We start from the raw sequence: 24,802 nt of genomic DNA, 5'->3' as shown, positions 1-24,802 counted from the left end.
GGAGAGCAATCCTGAAGCCATTTTGACTCTCCCAAATTGACCTCAAATATTTCTCTGCTAGGAGGAAGGGAATAGGAAAACCTCCCCATTGTCTTTAGTTCCTGAATCCTGTCTTAAGGGCGTATTTGTGTATGAATAGGGTGAGCCTGTAACCTAGAGTCAGGAACCCAAAGTATTAACCATCACAAAAGAATAGCCAGGCTGCCCTGGTAATGCAATCAGTGACCATTATCAGGTATCTTGGGGGTCAGGATTTCTGCTGGAGACCGCCTCCTTCTGTGATGTATGTATGATGTTTTGGGGGGTGGCCTTGGCCTACAAGGTGGGCAATTTCAATAGTTTATATAAGGGCTTACGCACCATTGTTCAGTATTCTCCCCTCCCTCCTGCGTGTGGTGAGTGAGGAACCCTGCTGCAATAGTTTAATAAAGATCAGGCTTACTAGCTGCTTTGCTTCTCAATATACTCTGGTTGGTCTCTGTCATTTTCGCCTACTAATAGGGAACCCACGTAAGGACTCTGTACAGACTCAGGAATACCCCATAAGAGAAAGGGAGCAGTTTTTCTTATAACAGTGGCTTCTCCTTCCTTGGGAGGTTTCTAAGCAGAGGTTGGATGGCCATCTAACAGGGATTCTTTAGCTGTGATTCCTGCGTTGCAGGGGGTTGGACTAGATGACCCCCGGAGGTCCCTTCTGACTCTAAAAAACAGCTAACATGGCCAATGGTCTGGTAGCCAACAGGCAGTGCCCTCTAGCAGCTGTTGGATTATTACCGTTCTAGCCCTTGTAATTCATTTCATTTCTGTTTTAGTCAAAATAAAAAAATTCCTTCCAGTAGCACCTTAAAGACCAACTAAGTTAGTTCTTCGTATGAGCTTTCGTGTGCATGCACACTTCTTCAGATACACACGAAAGCTCATACCAAGAACTAACTTAGTTGGTCTTTAAGGTGCTACTGGGAGGAAATTTTTTTATTTTGACTATGGCAGACCAACACGGCTACCTATCTGTAACATTTCTGTTTTATTTATTGTTATACTGTATTTGTATCCCCTCTTTCCTCCAAGGTGGGCATATATGAGTCTCCCCACGCTGTGTGCTCTTTATCCTCACAACGACCCTGCGAGGTGTGTTGGGCGGAGAGATAGTGACTGGCTCGATGGTCAACCAAGGACGCTTCAAGCCCACTGCTGTATTAACAGCACTGAAGTGATCTCCCTGGGCTGCAAGCCTGGGCAGGGTGTCTGGAGGTCCTGGGCTGCCCAGGTGACAAGACCCCCCCCCCCAGTCTCTCTGATGTGGTCCAAAGGAAAGCAGAGCTCAGCAATGTTTACAGGGGTCAGCAAACTTTTTCAGCAGGGGGCCGGTCCACTGTCCCTCAGACCTTGTGGGGGGCCAGACTATATTTTTGGGGGGGAAATGAATGAATTCCTATGCCCCACAAATAACCCAGAGATGCACTTTAAATAAAAGCACACATTCTGCTCATGTAAAAACACCAGGCAGGCCCCACAAATAACCCAGAGATGCATTTTAAATAAAAGGACACATTCTACTCATATAAAGGACAGGTAAAGGGACCCCTGACCATTAGGTCCCGTCGTGGCCGACTCTGGGGTTGCGGCGCTCATTTCGCTTTATTGGCCAAGGGGGCCGGCGTACAGCTTCCGGGCCATGTGGCCAGCATGACTAAGCCGCTTCTGGTGAACCAGAGCAGCGCACGGAAATGCCGCTTACCTTCCCGCCAGAGTGGTACCTATTTATCTACTTGCACTTTGATGTGTTTTCGAACTCCTAGGTTGGCAGGAGCAGGGACCGAGCAACGGGAGCTCACCCCGTCGCGGGGATTCGAACCACCGACCTTCTGATCCGCAAGTCCTAGGCTCTGTGGTTTAACTCTCAGCGCCACCCGCGCTAATTACTCATGTAGACCATCCACGGGCCGGATTTAGAAGGCGATTGGGCCGGATCCGGCCCCCGGGCCTTAGTTTGCCTACCCGTGGTTTACACTGGCCGGCAGCAGCTCTCCCACCTGAAGATGCTGAGGATCAAACCCACGACCTTTCTGCATATGAGGCAGCCATTTACCACTGAGCCACAGCTGTCCCATCCTTCTTCATACCCAGGACATACATGCGAGTCGAGTACTTTATTGATATTCTTTAAAACTTCCCCATAAAAAATAAAAATCGAATGATAACTTTTAAAATGCAGACATGCAGCTTCAGAGGAAAGGTTTCTTAGGCAGGGACCACAACCAGCAAGATCCGTAGCGAAACCGAGAGAACCCCAAGTGAGGTGGGTTCAGGCAGCTCAGCAACCCTTTCCTTCTCTTCGGGGTGTTTTCCTCTTCTTCTACGGGAAGTTCGGGCCCACGATGACGCTGCTGTTGGCAAGCTTTCCATAGTCCACGCCGTGCTCAAAATGGATGTGGCGGACTCCGCTGGGGTAGTTGCGGAAGATGTACACAGTCTGGAAATTTGGGGTGGAGAGGGAGAAGGAGTTTTCACCAGAGCCCAGCAACAGGTGGGTGCAGCTGTATTGAAGTGGCAACAGGTGTCAGAATTTTGTGCCTCCTTCACAACTTTGCACCCGGGACAACTACCCCATTGCCCCCACACCACCCTCAAGCTAGGCCACTGCTGAGCACAGAGTGCCAGATTTACATATAAGCTAAACAAGCTATAGCTTAGGGCCCCACTCTCTTGGAGGCACACAAAAAATTAAAGGAAAAAACAACAACTGGATGTACATTTCCAAAATATAGGATAACACCCGGAAGTAACCCGTTCTGGTACAGTGGTACCTCGGGTTACGTACGCTTCAGGTTACATACATTTCAGGTTACAGACTCCGCTAACCCATAAATATTACCTCGGGTTAAGAACTTTGCTTCAGGATGAGAACAGAAATCGTGCTCCGACGGGGCGGCAGCAGCAGGAGGCCCTATTAGCTAAAGTGGTGCTTCAGGTTAAGAACAGTTTCAGGTTAAGTACAGACCTCCGGAACGAATTAAGTACTTAACCTGAGGTACCACTGTACTTCCGGGTTTCGGCGGTCTGTAACCCCAAAAAATGCAACCTGAAGTGGCTGTAACCCGAGGCATGACTGTACAGGGTGCCTACATTCTGCATGGACTGGTTGTATGGCAACATGCAGCATGCAGCTGCAAACTGCAGTGCAGCACACTTGAATGTGGGTCAAGCTGTTGTACCTGTTATCTAGTATTGTAGCAAATATTCAACACAAAAAAGAGGGACAATTTGTTGTTGACAAAGGAAAGCTGGACATATAAAGGGCCCCATTACCTTCAGTAGCTTAGGGCGTCATCAAACCCAAATCCCGCCCTGGCTGAGTACTTCCCCTGCCTTAAATCCCAGATTTACCTTTTTCCAGTTCCTTGTGCCATCCTTGATTACCTCCCCATTCGAGATATAGCAGGTATAGAGGGCTTTAAAATCTGCAGCCAGCAGCTTCACGGTCAGTCTGTAGTTGTAACGAGGATTTGGGTAGAGGACATCGGACCTGTTGGGAAGAAGAGCACAAGGCAAAATCAAGCCAAGTATAAAAAGTATCACGGCTGCCCAATCATTGGCAGAGTAAAGACAATATCATAATTGCTGCTTTATAGTGTGCAGATGAGAAACCTAGACAGCATCTTAAAAAGCAGAGACATCACCTTGCCAACAAAGGTCCGTATAGTAAAAGATATGGTTTTCCCAGTAGTGATGTATGGAAGTGAGAGCTGGGCCATAAAGAAGGCTGATCGCCGAAGAATTGATGCTTTTGAATTATGGTGCTGGAGGAGACTCTTGAGAGTCCCATGGACTGCAAGAAAATCAAACCTATCCATTCTGAAGGAAATCAGCCCTGAGTGTTCACTGGAAGGACAGATCCTGAAGCTGAGGCTCCAATACTTTGGCCACCTCATGAGAAGAGAAGACTCCCTGGAAAAGACCCTGATGTTGGGAAAGATGGAGGGCACAAGGAGAAGGGGACGACAGAGGACGAGATGGTTGGACAGTGTTCTCGAAGCTACCAGCATGAGTCTGACCAAACTGCGGGAGGCAGTGGAAGACAGGAGTGCCTGGCGTGCTCTGGTCCATGGGGTCATGAAGAGTTGGACACGACTAAACAACAACAAGTGTGCAGATGAAGCCCAAAGGCTGAAGCAAAACCAGCTGCTTTAGAGGCAGTCACGGCACCTTCAAAACAAAAGTGGGGCATCTCCAAAGCAGACAGCTCATCACACATTGCACTGCGGGGGGTTGGGTTAGACTGGATGACCCTTAGGGTCCCAAATCTACAATTCTATGATATTTCAGGCCTGCTTCAGGAGTGCAGTTGTTTTCTTTCTGGCCACATAAAACCAGCCTATTAAAAACACTTGGATTTATATCTTGATTTTAAAAATCACATCAATTTGTTTCTGACGTTTAGTTTGAATCGGTATTTCCTAACGAATATGTTAGATTGTTCTTTTGCAAACCGCCCACACTTTCTCCCAACCCATATTTTGAATGTTTTGTGAATTGGTTAATTCCCACCCACCCTGGGTCAGAGAGCTTTTCTCGCTTTTCCAGCCTTGCCGAAAATCCAGCCTTACCCACGGAACTGAACTAAGCAAGATAAGCAAAGCAAAATCTCTCTCTGGATTTTCCACGCACCTGATAAGAGAGTAAGATCCAGTTTTCCGCAAGGAACAACAGGAAAAGCTCTCGGGGGGGGGGAATTAACCTGTATGCCAGTGTTTTCCAAACTTGGGTCTCCAGCTGTTTTGGGACTACAGCTCCCATCATCCCTAGCTAGCAGGACCAGTGGTCAGGGAAGATGGGAACTGTAGTCCCAAAACAGCTGGAGACCCAAGTTTTGAGAAACATTGAAGTCTGCAAAATGATTAAAATGCAAAAGCATGAATGAACCCATAGGGGTTTCCTGATGACCTAACGGTCAGGGGTACCTTTACCTTTAAGTGGGCTGTAAATTTTGCTAAATTACCCTCAGAAGTTCAGGATAAATCCTCGAACACGCCTAAACAGCCCTGGTAGGGTTGTTGTTTTTCCTGCTACTCAAGACCTACCAAACCCACCCATCTGGCTGGGAACTGTGACCACAGGATTAGATAGGGCTTTGATCCTGCAAGCTCTTCTGAGGCCAGTTCCAGCACTCACCAATCCTGCACCACGATATGGGGTGTCACGTAGTCCATCAACTCGTCCGTGTAGCCGTGGTCCTTCAAGGTGATGCGTTGAATTTTTGTGTCGGGCCTGAGATGTGAGGAAGGAAATCAAAGCCATTTTAAGTACAGTGGTACATTGGTTCTCAACTTTCGGAAAACCGGAAGTAAGTGTTCCGGTTTCCGAACGTTTTTCGGAAGCCAAACATCCAATGCACTGTCAGCTATTGTTTCCAGGGCACCTGCACCAATCAGAAGCTGCGCCTTGGTTTTGAACATTTCGGAAGTCAAACGGACTTCCAGAATGAATTAAGTTTGGTGCTTTTGTTTTTGCTATTTATTTTGTGGTTTTGTTTTTGAGGACTTTTTGGTTAATTTGTTTTTGTGTCTGTGTGGAACCCAGTTCAGCTACTGATTGATTGATTGATTGATTGATTGTGTGACTGCGGAAATGGATAAAATCCCCCCAACCAAACAATGACTATCATCAGTGCAGGTAAGAAAAAAATAAATTTTAATTTGTATCATCTACAAAACTGTTTTCTTTATTTTATAGAACAGTACATCGATTATTGCTTTCAGTTTATGGATCAATGGTCTCGTTACATAGTAAAATTCATGTTAAATTGCTGTTTTAGGGGTTGTTTTTAAAAGCCCGTTTTGCATTACTTTCTATGGGAAAGCGTGCCTTGGTTTTGGAATGCTTTGGTTTTGGAACAGACTTATGGAACAGATTAAGTTTGAGAACCAAGGTATCACCATCACCAGCCCAGCTTATTAACCTTTTGTGCCCTTGGAGACTGGCAACTGGCAGCCAATGAGTCCCAATCCAGCCCTCAGAAGGCAGCCTGCACTGCAGGAGAGGAGGGCAGCGAGAAGACCAGATACCTTAAGTCTTCCTCTAGTCCTTCTTCTGCCACCTATGGACATCTTTAATTTTACTCTCTGCTTCTACTGAAATAGCCCTTGAGGGGAGAAAAGGAGACTGGATCTTCTTGCCTTACACTGAGTCAGACCACTGAATGGCAGCATCTATCTATCCTATCACAAGAAGAGTCTCTTCTAGAGCTACCTGGAGATGCTGGGAATCAAATTCAGGACTTTCTGCATGCAAAGCACGTGTTCTCCATCTAACCTACGTTCTTTTCTCTAAGGTTCCAGTCCTCATGAAGGAAGGGCTGCCTGCTGAGTCAGACTATTGATCCATCTAGTTTTATATTGTCCGCTCTCTGACTTCGGCCGCAGCTCTCAAGGGATTCCTAGAAGAGTCTTTTCCCTGCCCTACCTAGAGATGCCAGGGATGGAAGTTGGACCTTCTGCATTCAATGGAGGTCCTCCACTACCATGTGACCAATCTTCTAAATCCATAGAGGCATTTGAGGATTTACTGAACCTCTAACATGGTCCTCACCCATTGAAGGCAAAGAAACATGTTGTGATGTTGTCATGGGGGTATTCGTCTGCTAACAGCTCCTCCACACCCCAGCAGTGCTCCTGATGCTTGTCGATTTCCCAGTAGAGAAATTCCTCTGCAAGAGAAGGAAGAAAGGAGGGCGTAAGAACTTTAAGAGATACTCGTTAGGTCAGGACAATGGCCCATCAAGTCCAGAATCCTGTTGCGTGCCAAGGCACCTGAGCCACAAAGTTCCCAGGAGAACAATAAAACACACTGACTGAAATATACTCATAGTCGAGAGTGGATTTCATGCTCTTTATTCAGCTCATAGTGGTGAGGTAATATTTCTGGGTTAGCGGAGTCTGTAACCTGAAGCGTATGTAACCCAAGGTACCACTGTATGCATGTGTACTTGGGCCCAGGGTCTTTTGCCTCACCATCCCCACTACTGACTCCCTGTTGCTACTCAGCCTCAAAAAAAAAAAAAAAAAATTCATTGGATTCATTGGAAAAAATCTGATAACCATAGGCTAGCATCCAGGGGTAGCCCTCTGCCACCAAACAGAGACCCACCTTTGCCGAAAGGATTCCGGACAATGTTCTTCTGCAGCTTGCAGAGAAGGTAGAAGACCTTCCAGTCTGGGAAAGGACTGGTCAGCATCTCAATGGGGTAGCCGGCCCGTCTGCACTTGTCTTTCCACTGAGCGTTCAAGGAGTCCACCAGGTCTCTCCACCAGCAGCACACCCAACGGAAGCAGCGGAGCAGGTGCCACGAGGGGAAGAAGTCAAACACATCCAGCAGGATCTCCAGTGGCAGGTCATTGATGGACACCATCTTCTGTAAGAGAAGTCTTGGCTGAGAGAGGTTTTAAAGATGCAAAGACAGGAGTCCCGGGCTACTCAGACCCACTCTCCCTAGGAATCAAAAGGGCTCGCTCCTTCAGAGCGACCTGAAGTTTACAGCATGTCATTCCCTGAAGGAGAGCTACTTGAATATGATTTATAGATGGTATTTAACTCCAAGTAGACACGGGTGGCGCTGTGGGTTAAAGCACAGAGCCTAGGACTTGCTAATCAGAAGGTCGGCGGTTCGAATCCCCACGATGCGGTGAGCTCCCGTTGCTCGGTCCCTGCTCCTGCCAACCTAGCAGTTCGAAAGCACGTCAAAGTGCAAGTAGATAAATAGGTACCGCTCCGGCGGGAAGGTAAACGGCATTTCTGTGCGCTGCTCTGGTTCGCCAGAAGCGGCTTAGTCATGCTGGCCACATGACCCCAAAGCTGTACGCCGGCTCCCTCAGCCAAAAAAGCAAGATGAGCGCCGCAACCCCAGAGTCGGTCACGACTAGACCTAAAGGTCAGGGGTCCCTTTACCTTTACCTTTAGACTGGCTAAGATGTGTAAGACTGAATCAGATCAGTGCTGGAGATGCAATGATGTTGATGGTACTTTCTTTCATATGTGGACTTGAAAAAGGGTAAAAGGGTATTGGGAAATAAGCCATAATGAATTGAAAGAAAATATGTTTAAAAACACCTTTCCAAAAAAAACCCCTTTTTGTAGGGGATGATTCAGATGGAAATTCCCAGGTGTCAAAAAAGGTTATTTATGTACACCACTACAGCAGCCCATGGTTCGTTAGCCACAAAATGGAAAACGAGCGAATGGCAACTTAAACTGATGGAATATGGACAGCTTACGGATCTAACTTACAGAATAAGAGAACAAGAAGAACATTCGTTTGGAGAAGATTGGAAAATGTTTATTGAATATATGGGGGAAATTGTGTACACTTGAAAATGTGGTCAGCATTAAGATAAATTCAACAGTGTGTATAAGTTTTGAGGGAAGTAATAATGGAATACTGAATGGTTTAGTTTATATAAAATATGCAGGGATTTATGCTATGCAAAATGAACCATGGAGAGAGAAGAAGGGAAGTCATGGATATTTTAAGGTTGTTTAAACGAATATTCTAAATTGCAAAACAGAAAATTTAATAACAAAATTTACACACACACACGAGTGCTTTTTTCTTTAAAAAAAATGTTTAGGGGTACTTTGATTTTCCTACTCATATTGAAATAAAGGTAAAGGACCCCTGACAGTTAAGTCCAGTCATAAACGACTCTGGGGTAGCGGCGCTCATCTCGCTCTATAGGCCGAGGAAGCCGGTGTTTGTCCGCAGACAGTTTTTCCGGGTCATGTGGCCAGCATGACTAAGCCACTTCTGGCAAAACCAGAGCAGCGCACGGAAATGCCGTTTACCTTCCCGCCGGAGCGGTACCTATTTATCTACTTGCACTTTGATGTGCTTTCAAACTGCTAGGTTGGCAGGAGCAGGGACTGAGAAACGGGAGCTCACCCCGTCACGGGGATTTGAACCGCCAAACTTCCGATCAGCAAGCCAAAGCTCTGAGGTTTAGACCACAGCGCCACCCACATCCCATATTGAAATACTACCCCTCAATGAGGCCAAACTTAGATTCACAAAATGTTTAGGGGTATATATATCGCTGCGTACCCCCCGAAAAAAGCACTGTGGGGGGTGCGCATGGGGGGGGTGTAGGAAACTTGCAGTGGTGGTAGGAAAATTACAACACTGTTGTGGGTTTCTGGGGTCAATCTGGATCGGTGGCACACTACATTTTGGGGTCCTAGAAGCTTTCACTGTCATGAAGTCCTCTTCGCAACCAGCAATGACGTCTGGGTAGCTTAAGTTAATCTTCTTCAGTGGGGTTGTTCCACAACAAATCACCACAGTAAATAATAATAATAATAATAACTACCATATCTCAAGTTTTGATTAAAATTGCTGTACTGGATTACCTCCTGTTACACGAAGCACATTTTACAAAGTATTCTCTTTTCTGGTTTTTCTAGCAACTTATTCACATACAGTTTCATCCTATGAGAGCTTCCCTGCAATATCGTTTTTCTGGAGATAATATGCACAACTTACTGTGAGACTGTCACAACCTCTGGGCTACTGACTCTCAAACCTTTGGGATTGTTAAAATATAGGTAAAGGTAAAGGGACCCCTGACCATTAGGTCCTGTCGTGGCAAGAACAGAAAACCAATCCATTTGAGTCCCTTCCAGTTCTTGGAATCTTGTGCCCAGTGAAGGTTAGGTAAAGGTAAATGGACCCCTAACTGTTAGGTCCTATCACGGACGACTCTGGGGTTGTGGCGCTCATTTTGCTTTATTGGCAGAGGGAGGCGGCGTACAGCTTCCGGGTCATGTGCCCAACATGACTCAGCCGCTTCTGGCGAACCAGAGCAACACACGGAAACGCCGTTTACCTTCCCACCGGAGCGGTACCTATTTATCTACTTGCCCTTTGACGTGCTTTCAAACTGCTAGGTTGGCAGGAGCAGGGACTGAGCTCACCCCGTCGCGGGGATTCGAACCGCCGACCTTCTGATCGGCAAATCCTAGGCTCTGTGTTTTAACCCACAGCCCCACCAGTGTCCCTCCAGTGAAGGTTAGAATCTTATAAATAGAGAATTCTATCACTGAGCTAGTCAGGGGGGGAAATCCCGTAAAACAATAATGTTAGCTGGCCTCTTAAATCAGCATATCAAATGAATGAATTAGGGTGCAAGAGGCTAGGCTCACGTTCTAAACTCACTTGGGCTGATACAAGGACAAACTAGATGCAGGAATTTTTTTGTTGTTTTAAGTGCAAAGCAGGAGCCCCAGCTGGGGATCACCTGATTAATTAGGATCCCAGCAAGGTGGAGCTGAGTTTTAACCCTTCCTTCTCCAGCTTTGGTGCTAACAAAAACAGCCCTCAAGCTGCTGCTTGGTTTCAGGCTCAGATTGGTATTATCAGACCTGGTCAAACATTATAATTAATACGGCTACAGGACAGGAAGCCAGCAAAACCTCTTTTTCAGATCTTTGTCAAAAAAAGCAGCAACTTTGACTCCTCCTCTAATTGAAATCTTTCCACTCCAGCTGATCATAACAAGGATTCTGGTAAGGACCCAAGTTTGCTTTCTTCCTCCTCCCTCCCAACCTTGTTTCCTTTTGTGCTGTGTGTATTTTTATTTTTTAGTCTTGTTAAGCACGAGGACAGTGCCTTCACATTTGTGAGCTACATTCACAAGCCCCTGCCCTTTTTTTTTTTTTTTTTGCTGGTGAGCAGGGTAAAAATGGTTCAGATAAACAAACACACACAAAGGGAATATTAACGGTATGAAAACAAGCTTCTCTATACGGGAACAAATTAATGACTGTTCATGCAGGGACTATTGCAGCTGTTTTAAAGTTTGGAGTTTTCTCATTTGGTGCTCTGGAGGGAAATAGGAACTAAAAACACATACTCCTTTAAATATATTCCACTACAGCTTAGACTCCCCAACCTGTTTTTCACACTCAACCTTCATTTTATTGCTAGAGGGAACAAAAGTTTTAATGCAAAAGTCTTTTGCTAACGATGCCTTGCATCCAATATTAGGCCTACTCAGAGTGGAACTAATGAAGTTAATGAGCATGCAAGCCAGCATGTGGCGGAAAAGGTGGAATATCAATGCGGTAAATAAAATAAGCCCTAAAAATTCATCCATGCTGATGGCAAATACAGAATGCAGAAGCCTAGGCTCCGAGAGGTTGCCCTAAATGTCACTAGCCTTTTTGCCTAGCCTGGAGATAGGTAAGAATTGGCTTTATCAAGCGAAGGAGGGAGTGAAGAGGCACTCTTTCCATGCTCAGAGACCCTATCACCAAAGTGTTGCTGCCTTGAGGTTCAACCTCGCAGCTAGTGTAAGCCCAGCCTTACCTCGGTTAAGAAAAGGAATGGCAGCGTCCCAAGCTCTCTGGAAAGACAAAACGAAGGAAGTTTCCGTCTCCGCCCCGCTCAGCATGCAGGAGCAGAAGGCGGGCAAGATAACTCAGGGAGGCGTCAGCGGCCAGGCGCTGCCTCCTTCCTAGGCGGGGCGGAGAAGGGGAACCCCAGCTCATTTGCATTCAGTGACGCGTCTGCAACGTCACGCCCCTTCCAAAAGAACGTTTCCCAAGCCAGTGGCAAATCAATGAGAGAGAGTTCAATCGCATCTCCCACCAAGGTGGCGGGAGAGGGATTTTCCATATATTGGATTTCCTTTATCCTTTTCTAAAATTTTATGTCTACTTTTCAAGTTTATACATTTCACTAATTTTACATTTTTTTTTAACATTTCAGAACTTGACTTCCGCCTCTTTCTACGGTTCATTAAATTTATTTTGAATATCCCCTGCATATCCAAATTAACTTAATTTGCTCATTTATTCATCTACTTCAAATATATACTCTTATAAAACTGCAGGTTATTGCTATAATCCTGCCAATGATCTTATCTGTTTACAATTTATCTGTAAATATTCCATAAAACATTTTCCATTCTTTTATAAAAAAAAGTTTGTTATCTTGATTTCATATTCTTCCAGGAAGGTTTCGCCATTTCTGCATATTCCATAAGTTGTTTTTTTTTAAATCCATTCTTCCTTTGTTGGGACTTCTGCTTCTTTCCATTTTGGGGCAAGTAACAATCTAGCCACTGTGATCGCATACATGGATTTGTTTTCTGTCCACTTTACCCTGAGTTTTTGATGATGTTTCTTTTATTTAACAATATGTGCATACCACTTGATTGTAAGAAAGCCTAGCAGTTTACAAGAAATGTGACCAGTTTTGGTTTTTTTAATCAGTAAAAAACATGCAAAATCAACAGCAAAAGTGATGTCAACATCTATGTATCTGGATAGGCTTGTGTGAACAAAAAGGTGTTTAAGCCTTAAAGGTAAAGGACCATTAGGTCCAGTCACGGACGACTCCGGGGTTGTGGCTTTACTGGCCAAGGGAGCCAGCAGCTTCCAGGTATGTGGCCGGCATGACTAAGCCGCTTCTGGCTAACCAGAGCAGCGCATGGAAACACTGTTTACCTTCCCGCCAGAGTGGTACCTATTTATCTACTTGCACTGGCGTGCTTTCGAACTGCTAGGCTGGCAGGAGCAGGGACTGAACAACAGGAGCTCACCCTGTCGCAGGGATTCGAACCGCTGACCTTCTGATCGGCAAGTCCTAGGCTCTGTGGTTTAGACCACAGTGGCACCCGCATCGTTTAAGCCTTAAGAGTATATATTTAAATAAGATGAATAAATGAGCAAATTGTTAATTTGGATATGCGGAAGATATTAAAAATAAATTTAAGCAACCACTGAAAGAGGGGGAAGTCAAATTTTGAAATGTCAAAAAATATTGTAAAATTAGTGAAATGTATAAACATGAAAAGTATAAATAAATAAATAAATTTGTGCATTGCCACCCTAAAAGGTGTATAAGCCACACACACCTGCAAAAAAGTACAGAGAAGGCGACTGGTTGATGTCAACAGGCAGGGAGTTCCAAAGTGGGTGTTACCGCACCATCTATTTCTCACAACTAATATTTTTTTTTAGTACATTATTGTTAGACAATTATGTTAAGAGGAGTTAGCAATGGTTATAATTCTTGTAGGGATTTGCTGTACTTAGTTGCTGCGTAACAGGCAGATGTTCAACCAGGTAAGCTTCCCCTGTCACGGTGTCTTCACTGTGGCATTGTGCTTAGGCTGCTGAACGTGGACCTAGGAGCCCAGGGTTCAAATCCCCATTCTCAGCCAAATCTACCTCACAGGGTCATTGTGAGGATAATACAAAGGGACAGTTGTGAGCACCACCATTCAGCTCCTTGCAGGGAAGTTGTTGTTGTTTAGTCGTTTAGTCGTGTCCGACTCTTCATGACCCCATGGACCAGAGCATGCCAGGCACTCCTGTCTTCCACTGCCTCCCGCAGTTTGGTCAAACTCATGCTGGTAGCTTCAAGAACACTGTCCAACCATCTCGTCCTCTGTCGTCCCCTTCTCCTTGTGCCCTCCATCTTTCCCAACATCAGGGTCTTTTCCAGGGAGTCTTCTCTTCTCATGAGGTGGCCAAAGTATTGGAGCCTCAGCTTCAGGATGTGTCCTTCCAGTGAGCACTCAGGGCTGATTTCCTTCAGAATGGAGAGGTTTGATCTTCTTGCAGTCCATGGGACTCTCAAGAGTCTCCTCCAGCACCAGAATTCAAAAGCATCAAGTCTTCGGCGATCAGCCTTCTTTATGGTCCAGCTCTCACTTCTATACATCACTACTGGGAAAGCCACAGCTTTAACCATACGGACCTTTGTTGGCAAGGTGATGTCTCTGCTTTTTAAGATGCTGTCTAGGTTTTCATTGCTTTTCTCCCAAGAAGCAGGTGTCTTTTAATTGCATGACTGCTGTCACCATTTGCAGTGATCATGGAACCCAAAAAAGTAAAATCTCTCACTGCCTCCATTTCTTCCCCTTCTATTTGCCAGGAGGTGATGGGACCAGTGGCCATGATCTTCATTTTTTTGATGTTGAGCTTCAGACCTTATTTTGCGCTCTCCTCTTTCACCCTCAGTAAAAGGTTCTTTAATTCCTCCTCACTTTCTGCCATCAAGGTTGTGTCATCTGCATATCTGAGGTTGTTGCAGGGAAGGCGGGATACTAATTTAATATGGGGAGGGGACTCTGATAATGCCTCTTGCTTGCCTAGATGGGGAATAGAGAGCAGTGTGGAAGTGTGTGGACAAAGGTAAAATTTGCATTCATGGCTCCGCCCCCTTGTCTCTGGCCCCTCCCATCACAGGCATGAGGTTCCCGGAAGGGAATGAGGTCCTCAGGCTGAGCAGTTTTCATCAGTGCAGTACCACTTTATTTCCTCTAGAAATCTGACTACTTCCTCACTTTCATTTCTTTATTCTGCTTGCATTCTGGATAGCTCAGTTGGCTAGAGCGTGGTACTGATAACACCAATGTTACAGGTTCGATTCCCATATGGGACAACTGCATATTTCTGCATTGCAGGGAGTTGGATGAGATGATCCATAGGGGAATTAATTAATAATAATTTATTATTTATGCCCCACCCATCTGGCTCCATTTCCCCAGCTACTCTGGGAAGCTCTCAACAGAATATTAAAAACACGATAAAACATCAAACATTAAAAACTTCCCTAAACAGGGTCCCTTCCAACGCTACAATTCTATGAATCCACCTTTTCATCCAAGCTAGCTCAAGGTGGCATACAGAGTTCTCCTCATTTTATCCCAACAGCCCTGCAAGGGCAGCTTAGGCTGAGAGGCAGCGAGCGGCCCCAGCTTCGTATCCAAGCGGAGGATTTGAACCCAGCTCCGAGTCCGCCACTGTATCCATTATACCACCCTGACTTACACCACGATTTTATCACTTTTTTTCTGGAGAGATTCATTGACTTCAGTTCATTATTTTGACACAGCTGAATTGACCGTGGGTGGATGGGGGGGGGTATATACCGTATATCATTTGCCTTTAGTATCACTCCCAGGTACTTATAAGAATGTAAAAAGAGCCTGCTGGCCCAGGCCACTGGCCCATCAAGTCCAGCATCCTGTTCTCACAGTGGCCTACCACATGCCTCAATGGGAAACCCATAAAGAGGGTTCAAGCACACAAAAAACTTGTTCCTGCTGTTGTCTCCAGCACCTGGTCTTCAGAAGCTTTGCTGCCTCCAACTGCAGAGCCAGAAGACAGCCATCATGGCTCATATTATTATTGTTATTATTATTATTATTATTATTATTATTATTATTATTATTATTATTATTAATAATACCCTGCCCATCTGGTTGGGTTTTCCCAGCCACTCTGGGTGGCTTCCAACAGAATATTAAAATACAATAATCTATTAAACATTAAAAGCTTCCCTAAACAGGGTCGCCTTCAGATGTCTTCTAAAAGTCTAGTAGTTGTTTTCCTCTTTGACATCTGGTGGGAGGGCGGGTGCCACCACCGAGAAGGCCCTCTGCCTGGTTCCCTGTAACTTGGCTTCTCGCAGAGAGGGAACCACCAGAAGGCCCTCGGCACTGGACCTCTCCTCCATGTTGATCTCGTATTTAAAGCCATCCAAATTGGTAGCCATTGCTGTCTCCTATTGAAGAGAGATCCATAGCTTAACTGTGAGCTGTGTAAAGAAGGACTTTCTTTTATCTTAACCACGATGGGATATACACACACACCAAAAAAAACCCAACCACCCCATGCTGGGAAAATGCTTTTTTTAAAAACAAACGAACATGTTTTTAAAAATACATTGAATTTTGCATAGCTCACTGTCACCATCTGGTGTCACATTTGTATACTTTACAACACATTTAAAACGTTTCATTTGCAGCTGTGTAGATGAGTCCCACGTTATGTATTTCCTCAACGCAACTGCAATACCGAGGCTGGTTGCATTTTCTTTTTTGCAGTATAATATTGTTTGCCGGGTCCCTCACCTTCTCTTACAAAATAACATACTGTGAGGGTTTGATTAGCTGCTTGTGCGTGAAAACGTGCTCCCTCAGAGTTTGTGCGACCCCACAAACCTCCGTGTGTGACGGAGCTCCTCAGACATGTCTGCTCTAGTCACTAGTAGAGTCCGACAGTGGCTGTCTGCGGAAGCGTTTCCAGCAAAGAAGTTCCTTAACGGAAACGCGTCTCCTGGACTCACGGCGTGACAGTTTCCTGCGAGGTGTGGGTCTCCCTATGGGAGACTCCGATACCTCCCCACTGTTCTCGCTGGAAGCCTCCCTGAGCCCTCCCTCCTGCTCGCATTCCCTCAGAGACCCACTCCTCCCCCTGCTGGTCCCTGCTTCAGCAGTTGAGTCTCTTTCATCCTGCCTGAGTCCCTCCACCACCTGATGCTCTGATGGCAGTTCCCTGACATCCACCTCCCCTCCAGGGCCCCCCTCACCCCCTCCCAATTCCTCCCCCCTGGGAGGTGAAGGGCTAAAACCCCGAAACGAATCTTCCTCATCTTCTGACGTCTCGAACAATTCTCTCCATCGATCGTCGTCCTGGCCAGCTGAATCCTCCTCCTCTTCAGAATCTGGGAACCCCTCCAACTCCTCTTCCTCGTCGGTGGTGGCAAAGTATTCCCTTCGGAACCTCGCTACAGGCTGAGGTTTACGTGGGAACCTCTGATGAAAAGTCTCTATTAAAACCTCGTCATTGACATCCTCTGCCCTAACCCAGGTGTTTTCCGACTCCGGTTCCCCTTCCCACATTACCAAATACTCTACTTGATCTCCCTTCCACCTGGAATCGAGGATCTCCGCTACATGGTAGCTGTGTTCCTTCTCCTCCATTGCTGGTCCCCTAGTGACCCTCCCCTCACTGTCTCCTCTATACGGTGACAGCAACGACCTGTGAAAAACTGGGTGCAGCTTCATGTGGTTCGGTAACCGGAGCCTGAAAGCCACTGGATTGACCTGCTGTATGACTTCAAACGGACCCAGCCTTTTGGGTCTTAATTTCTTACAACCTCCTTTGAATGGCAACCCTTGGGTTGACAGCCACACCTGGTCCCCCACCCTGATGCTTTCACCTTCCCTTCTGTTTTTGTCTGCCTGCCTCTTATATTCCTCCTTAGCCCTGTTTAAATTGAGTTGGAGCTGGCGATGGATCGCTTCCATTTCTTCCACGAACTGTTCTGCAGCTGGAACGCTCCAGTTCTCCCCCTCCCCCCCTGGGAAGGCTCTGGGATGGCACCCGTGATTAGCCAAAAAGGGGCTCATCCCCGTGGACACGTTCTCTGCATTGTTGTAGGCAAATTCTGCCAACGCCAACTTCTCCACCCAATCATTCTCTCTGTCATTAACATAACACCTCAAATATTGTTGGAGAACCCCATTTGCTCTTTCCGCCTGCCCGTTGGTTTCAGGATGACGGGCCGTCGAGAAATTAACCTCTACATGCAGTAAGCTCATGAGCTTCCTCCAGAACCTGGAAGTAAATTGTTTCCCTCGGTCTGAAACCACCCTCAAGGGGGCGCCATGCAACCTAAACACATTCTCTACAAACAATTTGGCGGTTTCTTCTGCTGTAACCGCATGTGAGCAGGCTATGAAGTGGGCCATTTTAGTTAACAGGTCTACTACAACCATGATGGCTGTTTTCCCTCTAGACCTTGGCAGATCAGTCATGAAATCTATTGCCACTGCTTCCCACGGTCTCTCAGGTGTGGGCAGTGGTTCTAATAAACCAGCCGGCGCCTGCCTCTCCCCCTTGGCTCTTTGGCATTGTTCACACCCTCTCACATACTCCCGCACATCTTCCCTGACCTTGGGCCACCAAAATTCCCTGGTAACCAGCCACATGGTTTTGTGTTGCCCAAAGTGCCCTGCTGTGGGGCTATCGTGCAGCTGCTTGAGTACCTTCTCCCTCAATTCCCCTTCAGGTATATATAACGCTCCCTTATAATACAATGCCCCATTTCTCTCCTCAAAACCACCGGATTTGTCTTCCTCCCCTCTGAGATCCCTGAGTTTCCCCTGGGCGTATGCATCCTGCACCGTACCCTCTACCAATTCCCTTTGCCCCACCAAAGTCGCCCCACACACCCAGCGGTCCTCTGGAATGATATGGGTTTCTTCGGGTGCTCCCTCCCCCTCCAAATATTCAGGTTTGCGTGAGAGAGCGTCCGCCCTAACATTCTCTGGGCCTGGCACATAACAAATCTCAAAGTTAAATTTGGAGAACTCTTGGGCCCATCTCAACTGCCTTTGGTTGAGCACTCGCGCCGTTCTCCAGTACTCTAGATTTTTATGGTCCGTGCACACTTGCACTTTATGTTGTGCACCAACTAGCAGATGCCTCCATCTCCGGAACGCCTCATGAATAGCCAGCAGTTCTCGGTCGTACACCGTGTAGTTCCTCTCGGATTTGTTCAGCTTCCGCGAGAAGAAGGCACACGGACGCCACTCTGACTCCTCCTTCCCCGGCTGCAGAAGAAGCACCGCCCCTATGGCTCTGTCAGATGCGTCTGTTTCAACCCTTAGCTTCTTTCGTAAATCCACATGCAGAAGTTGTTCTTCAGAGGCGAAGGCCCTTTTCAGTTCCTCAAACGCTCGCTCCGCCTCCGCCGTCCATACAAACTTCTTTTTACTGCTGAGACAGTCAGTGATGGGCGCCGTCAGATGGGCGAAGTTGCGGATGAACTTACGATAAAAGTTTCCAAACCCTAGGAACCTCTGCACATCCTTCTTGGTTTTGGGTGTTTTCCATTCCAGCACTGCCTGTACCTTGCCGGGATCCATGGCCAATCCCTTGTCTGACAGGCGGTACCCCAGGAATTCCACCTCCTTGGTATGGAACCGACACTTCTCCAGTTTGACCCACAGCCTGTTGGCTTGCAGTCTGCTCAACACTTCTCTGACGTCTCTCACATGTTGCTCCTCATTCTCAGAATACACCAACACATCATCTAGAAAGGCAACGCAATTCTTGTAGAGCAAAGGGCCCAGCACGTGGTTCATAAAAGATTGAAAACACGCGGAGCCTGCTTGTAATCCAAATGGCATAACGAGGTATTCAAACGCCCCCAAAGGGGTAAACATGGTGGTTTTCCATTCATCCCCTTTCCTTATGCGTATCAGGTTGTACGCCCCCCTTAGATCCAGCTTTGTGAAAATCTTTCCCTTCCTCACCCTGGTCAAAATATCATCAATTCTGGGCATAGGGAACGCCACCGGTTCAGTCACTGCATTCAGCCGCCTAAAATCACATACAAGTCTCGGCTTGTCCGCATTTTTTTTGTCCACAAAGAACACTGGGCTCCCCCCTGCTGCTTTGGACTCTCTGATGAAGCCTCTCTTCAGGTTCTTGTCAATGAACCCTCGCAACTCCTGCATTTCCCTGTCTGACATGGCATACAACTTGCCCACGGGAAGCTGTGCTCCTGGGAGTAAATTGATCTGACAATCAAAGGGTCTATGAGGTGGTAGTTGGTCAGCTTCCTTCTCGCTGAACACGTCGCTGAGATCTGCATACTGTGGTGGTACCTTTCTGGGGAATTGCGTGGCTCTCCCCTTCTTGTCTGCATCCTGAGCCCTTCTCTCCTCCAACCTCGCCGTCTGCAGGGCCAGTTGAACCTCCAACGCTCGGTATCTATCTTCCAAGCTTGGACCAGCTCCAGCCCCTGCTCCTCCGGTTCCGGTTGGTTCGCTCATGATGCCTTCTCTTGCACAGGCAGCGTACAAAGACTGTCGGACTGCTGTGAGGGTTTGATTAGCTGCTTGTGCGTGAAAACGTGCTCCCTCAGAGTTTGTGCGACCCCACAAACCTCCGTGTGTGACGGAGCTCCTCAGACATGTCTGCTCTAGTCACTAGTAGAGTCCGACAGTGGCTGTCTGCGGAAGCGTTTCCAGCAAAGAAGTTCCTTAACGGAAACGCGTCTCCTGGACTCACGGCGTGACAGTTTCCTGCGAGGTGTGGGTCTCCCTATGGGAGACTCCGATACCTCCCCACTGTTCTCGCTGGAAGCCTCCCTGAGCCCTCCCTCCTGCTCGCATTCCCTCAGAGACCCACTCCTCCCCCTGCTGGTCCCTGCTTCAGCAGTTGAGTCTCTTTCATCCTGCCTGAGTCCCTCCACCACCTGATGCTCTGATGGCAGTTCCCTGACACATACACACACTCTTTTTTTTAAAAAAATGCTGATCATCTGAAAACTACACAAAAACACAACAAGAAAACAGATGTAGGACCCAGGATTGCAACACATTTAGCTGGAAAGTGTGTGTGTGTGTGTAGAATGACACAACAGAGTGAGCCCTTGTGTGTCTCCCCGCCCTGTTGCTCAAGCAGATGAGTGGAACCGTTTTCCCTTCTGGCAGTTCCTCCTCTTTCTAGGGAAATCTGGGTCCCACAGTGATGCTGCTGTTAGTTAGGCCCCCAGAGTCCACACCGGTCACTCCATGTTCAAAATAGATGTAACGGACTCCGGCAGGGTAGTTATGGAATGTATACGAGCCCTAGAGAGGAAAGAGGAGGAGGAATGGTTAGGAGTCAGTTCAACAAAAGGAAGAGGAAGGAACTGATGTTTTCAAGAACTGTTTACTCAAGGCCCACATTAATATCCCAGAGCTGATTCAATGCCTTTTTCATGCTAACCTCTCTCCATTCTGTCTCTCCGGGCTCACTTAAGACCAACTCTTCAGCACGACATTCGCAGAGGACTTCAGAATCAGCAGACAACAGTTTCACGTGCAGAGTGTAGTTGTAGGGGTCCTCGTCAAGGACGTCGCACCTATTTTGGGGCACAAAACGATACAAGAGCGATTTCTGAGGAGGAACCGGTCCCGCAAAAAAGAGCTGATCGCATTTGGAGAATTTGCAGCTGCCTGCTTATTATGCATTTATTTAGGGTATCCGTATGGAAGTGAGAGCTGGACCATAAAGAAGGCTGATCACCAAAGAATTGATGCTTTTGAATTCTGGTGCTGGAGGAGACTATTGAGAGTCCCATGGACTGCAAGAAGATCAGACCTATCCATTCTGAAGGAAATCAGCCCTGAGTGCTCACTGGAAGGACAGATCCTGAAGCTGAGGCTCCAATACTTTGGCCACCTCATGAGAAGAGAAGACTCCCTGGAAAAGACCCTGATGTTGGGAAAGATGGAGGGCACAAGGAGAAGGGGAGGACAGAGGATGAGATGGTTGGACAGTGTTCTCGAAGCTACCAGCATGAGTTTGACCAAACTGCGGGAGGCAGTGGAAGACAGGAGTGCCTGGTGTGCTCTGGCCCATGGGGTCATGAAGAGTTAGACACGAGTAACAACAACAAAGGGTATCTGTGCCCTGCTTTTAAGCCAAAAAGGCCCCCAGATCAGCTTACACAGAACTGAAACTGAAAACTAGACCACCCCTTCTCACAGGCTTGCAATCTGCAGCACTTGCTTGCAATCTGCACCACACAAGAGAGAAAAGGGACAAGGAAGGAAGAGGAAAATCAAAACATGGGCACCAGTTTCTAAACAGTTGTACCTATAGGGACTAGCTGGCACAATTCAGGGGAAGGAGGTGAAGCCCTGAGATCTTCGAAACCCTGAGGACTAGGAACTTGTTGATTCCAAATTAAGCTGAGTTCTGCTATCTACTGCGTTCCTCGCTATCTATTGCGTTCCTCGCTTTGCCCAGAAATCATGGCAGACGAGGAACCCCAACGGTAGGGGTTCATTTTGCTTCTGCTATCAAGGAGGACTACCCAGCCCGCAATCCCTGGTTTCGTCGGCTCCGGCACTCACCAGTCTTTCACAACAATATCAGGCTTGACTTCATCCATCAGCTCATCCCAGTAGCCATGATCCTTTAAGACGATGACCTGGCTTTTGGGTGAGGGCCTGAAAAAGAGATCAAAGCCATTATCACCATCACCCACGTGGACCCATTGATATTGGGTTGGAGAGCACTGGTGGGAAATCTCAGGCCCCAGCACCTACTGCAGCCCTCCAAACCTCTCTGTCTGGCCCAGGCTGCAACCCCTTCCTGACCCCATGCCCTACTGACTTTGACAAACTCAACGACCCAACTCAGAAGCTTTTACCCTCCACGAAAGCATGCAAAGTTTCAACTCCCCATAGCAAACTCCCACTGGACAAATAAGTAACTGCTAAGCTCTTTACCTCTCTTGCCCTGACCTAGCCACTGTGATCCACGCGACGGTCATTTCCAGACTGGATTATTGTAACTCGCTCTACGTGGGGCTGCCCTTGAGACTGACCCAGAAACTCCAGCAGGTGCAGAATGCCGCAGTGAGACTCCTTACAGGGTCCTCGCTGCGGGATCACATTCACCCGGTGCTATACCAGCTGCACTGGCTCCCGGTAGAGTACAGGATCAGGTTTAAGGTGCTGGTTTTGACCTTTAAAGCCCTATGCAGCCTAGGGCCCTCGTACCTATGGGACCGCCTCTCCTGGTATGTCCCACAGAGGAACTTACGGTCTTCAAACAAAAACATCTTGGAGGTCCCAGGCCACAGAGAGGTTAGGCTGGCCTCAACCAGAGCCAGGGCTTTTTCGGCTGTGGCTCCGATCTGGTGGAACGCTCTGTCACAAAAGACTAGGGCCCTGCGGGACTTGACATCTTTCCACAGGGCCTGCTGGACAGAGCTGTTCCACCAGGCCTTTGGCCAGGGCACAGCCTGACTTCCTCCTTTGGCAATCTTCACAGAACTCTAGCCCAATGGTTGCCATTAATTTGATTTGAATGAATTTTATAATGAAATGATTTTAGAATGTTGTATTATTTTATTGTTGTTAGCTGCCTTGAGCCCGGCTTCGGCTGGGGAGGGCGGGATATATATTTAAAAAAAATTATTATTATTGTTATTATTATTATTATTAAACACATACCACCACCGCCCCAAATTCATTTGATTGGGAATGTGCTCCTTACCCGCTAAATGCACCAAAGCACCATGTTCCATCCTCAAAGGGAGAGTCATCCCTTGATAGCTTCCCTACATCCCAGGCCTCTTCTTGATCTGGCCCAATTTGCCAGAAGTTCAGGCCCTCTGTGGCGAATCCAGAAAGAAAAGGACAGTGAAAGGAAAGGATACATACAGATATTGAACCTGGGATTTCTGCACTTCCTACACACGAACACTGTCTCCAGATAAAGGTAATCACCCGAGGCAACCAAAACTATTTCCTTCCCGCCAGAGTGGTACCTATTTATCTACTTGCACTTGATGTGCTTTCGAACTGCTAGGTTGGCAGGAGCAGGGACCGAGCAACGGGAGCTCACCCCGTCCCGGGGATTCGAACTGCCGACCTTCTGATCAGCAAGTCCTAGGCTCTGTGGTTTAACCCACAGCACCACCCGTGTCCCTATCTAATGCTTATTTTTTGAATTTTGAATTTTATGGTTATTCATGTTTTTATACTGTATTTTATGCTGCTTTTATAATTAAATGTTTTAAATTTGTTGTTAGCCGCCCTGAGCCCGGTTTTTGAACCGGGAAGGGTGGGGTATAAATAATAATAATTATTATATTATTATGATTTATGGTGCGGGAGAAGTCTGAAATAAGTTCTTGCTCCCCACCTTCGCCGCAGGGATTCCTGATGAGGTTCTTCTTCATTCTGCAGAGAAAGTAGAAAGTCTTCCAGTCAGGGAGAGCGCCAGTCAACACTCCAAGTGGGTAGCCGGCCTGCTCACACTTCTCTTTCCATCCCATGTTCAGAGGGTCCACCATGTCTCGCCACCCAGAGCAAACCAGACGGCAACTGCGAAGGAGGAACCAGGAAGGGAGCCGAAGGAAGATCTCCAGCAGCATCTCCTTGGGAAGGTCTTCGATATTCACCATCTTCCTTTGGGAAATGTCTGAGGAGGCCCACGAGGCGGGGGAAGAAATGGAAGAGAAAGCATCTCAGACTTTGGGATTCGCTCCCGCGAGAAGTAGCAACGACTGCCGATTCGGATGGCTTTAAAAGAGGATTAGACAGAGATGGAAAGAAGATAAAGTCCCTGCCAGAGAAGAATGGCAGATCCAGTTGATGGACTATGCCGAAATGGCCAAAATGACCGGAAGAGTCAGAAATCAGGAAGACCAAAATTTTAATAGGGAATGGGGAAAACTTATAACTTATCATAAAAACCGTTGTAAACAGTTAAAGTCGTCAGTAGGATTGGAATATCACTTGTAGTTAAATGGTGAATTTTGGACACAGTGGAGAGGTAAAAAAGATTTTGGATTATCCTAAGAGATGCTGCAGGAAATGATTAACAATAGGACCCACAAAGGGGGAGGAGGGGAGTCCAAGAGATTCCTTGGAATTTTGTTTTTATGTTGTACGTTGGATATGTGACTGTGAATTTTTAATTTGAAAAACCAAATAAATAAATTTAAAAATAAATAAATAAGGATTAAACAAGGTAATGGAGACATGAGAAGAGCCTGCTGGATCAGGCCAATGTTCCATCTAGTCCAGTATCCTGTTCTCACAGATGCCTCCAAAAGAAGCCCACAAGCCAGAGAACCATCTGTGGTTCCCAATGTGATGGCCTGGGACCCGGGCTCAGACCTGGAACCAGAGGAGTCTCAGTCTGCACCGGATCCTTTGCCTCAGGCATCATCTGAAATAAGTCCTGATCCTGAAGGGTCCCAGTCTGCACAGGTTCCCCTGCAACATACACCAGCTGGGCCGAGTCAGGGGCCTGAGCCTGCCCTGGCTCCAGATGCGGGGATTACCTCGTTGCCTTCAGCTGGGCCATCACTTACAGCTGCTCCACTACCGGTTTGGTCAGGGGAGGCTGAGGCGGCCCCTGGGTCTAGTAACTCACTGACGTCTCCCGAGCTGCAGAGACTAAGGTCTGAGAGAAGGAGAGACCTGAGTACTCG

The 24,802-nt window shown here is 47.1% G+C and overlaps 3 protein-coding genes across 7 annotated transcripts in view; 1 reads left to right on the top strand and 2 right to left on the bottom strand.

Moving 5' to 3' along the window:
* The window catches only part of LOC310711184 (F-box only protein 44-like), a 74,312-nt gene that overhangs the window by 28,813 nt on the left and 20,697 nt on the right, over positions 1-24,802 (top strand). The gene's annotated exons all lie outside the window — the stretch shown is intronic.
* Positions 2,136-13,131, bottom strand: LOC310711190 (F-box only protein 6-like). 4 transcript variants are annotated; one of them, XM_083512725.1, is made up of 6 exons: positions 13,086-13,131; positions 7,147-7,411; positions 6,589-6,706; positions 5,173-5,268; positions 3,388-3,526; positions 2,136-2,473 (listed from the first exon to the last, which is right to left on the bottom strand). In XM_083512725.1, the coding sequence occupies exons 2-6, from the start codon at positions 7,406-7,408 to the stop codon at positions 2,357-2,359; spliced, it is 732 nt and encodes a 243-aa protein (XP_083368851.1). In that variant the 5' UTR covers positions 7,409-7,411; positions 13,086-13,131; the 3' UTR covers positions 2,136-2,356. The 4 variants fall into 4 exon arrangements, with proteins under 4 accessions (XP_083368851.1, XP_083368850.1, XP_083368849.1 ...); XM_083512724.1 differs by lacking the exon at positions 13,086-13,131 and adding an exon at positions 11,357-11,460 and having other exon boundaries at positions 7,147-7,408; XM_083512723.1 differs by lacking the exon at positions 13,086-13,131 and adding an exon at positions 11,357-11,456.
* On the bottom strand, positions 15,679-23,903 carry LOC310711188 (F-box only protein 44-like). Its single transcript, XM_083512721.1, has 6 exons — positions 23,506-23,903; positions 22,855-22,972; positions 21,705-21,800; positions 20,572-20,707; positions 20,086-20,432; positions 15,679-15,938 (listed from the first exon to the last, which is right to left on the bottom strand). The coding sequence occupies exons 1-5, from the start codon at positions 23,765-23,767 to the stop codon at positions 20,307-20,309; spliced, it is 738 nt and encodes a 245-aa protein (XP_083368847.1). The 5' UTR covers positions 23,768-23,903; the 3' UTR covers positions 15,679-15,938; positions 20,086-20,306.

Source organism: Podarcis liolepis (genome assembly GCF_965112155.1).
Source record: "Podarcis liolepis genome assembly, chromosome: 7".
In the NCBI taxonomy this organism is placed as follows: Eukaryota; Metazoa; Chordata; class Lepidosauria; order Squamata; family Lacertidae; genus Podarcis; species Podarcis liolepis.
Note: the sequence above shows the minus strand (reverse complement) of the source record. Positions and strands in the feature narration are given on the sequence as shown.

Bases quoted from the DNA above. Each gene is read 5' to 3' on its own strand.
- LOC310711190 (XM_083512725.1), bottom strand. From the start codon at position 7,408: ATGGTGTCCATCAATGACCTGCCACTGGAGATCCTGCTGGATGTGTTT. The intron at 6,707-7,146 runs GTGGGTCTCTGT...CTTCTCTTGCAG, and splicing joins CCGGAATCCTTTCGGCAAAG to AGGAATTTCTCTACTGGGAA. The intron at 3,527-5,172 runs GTGAGTGCTGGA...TCTTCCCAACAG, and splicing joins CATATCGTGGTGCAGGATTG to GTCCGATGTCCTCTACCCAA.
- LOC310711188 (XM_083512721.1), bottom strand. From the start codon at position 23,767: ATGGTGAATATCGAAGACCTTCCCAAGGAGATGCTGCTGGAGATCTTC. The intron at 20,708-21,704 runs GTGAGTGCCGGA...GCCCCAAAATAG, and splicing joins GATATTGTTGTGAAAGACTG to GTGCGACGTCCTTGACGAGG. The intron at 20,433-20,571 runs GTTAGCATGAAA...TTTCCTCTCTAG, and splicing joins GAGAGACAGAATGGAGAGAG to GGCTCGTATACATTCCATAA.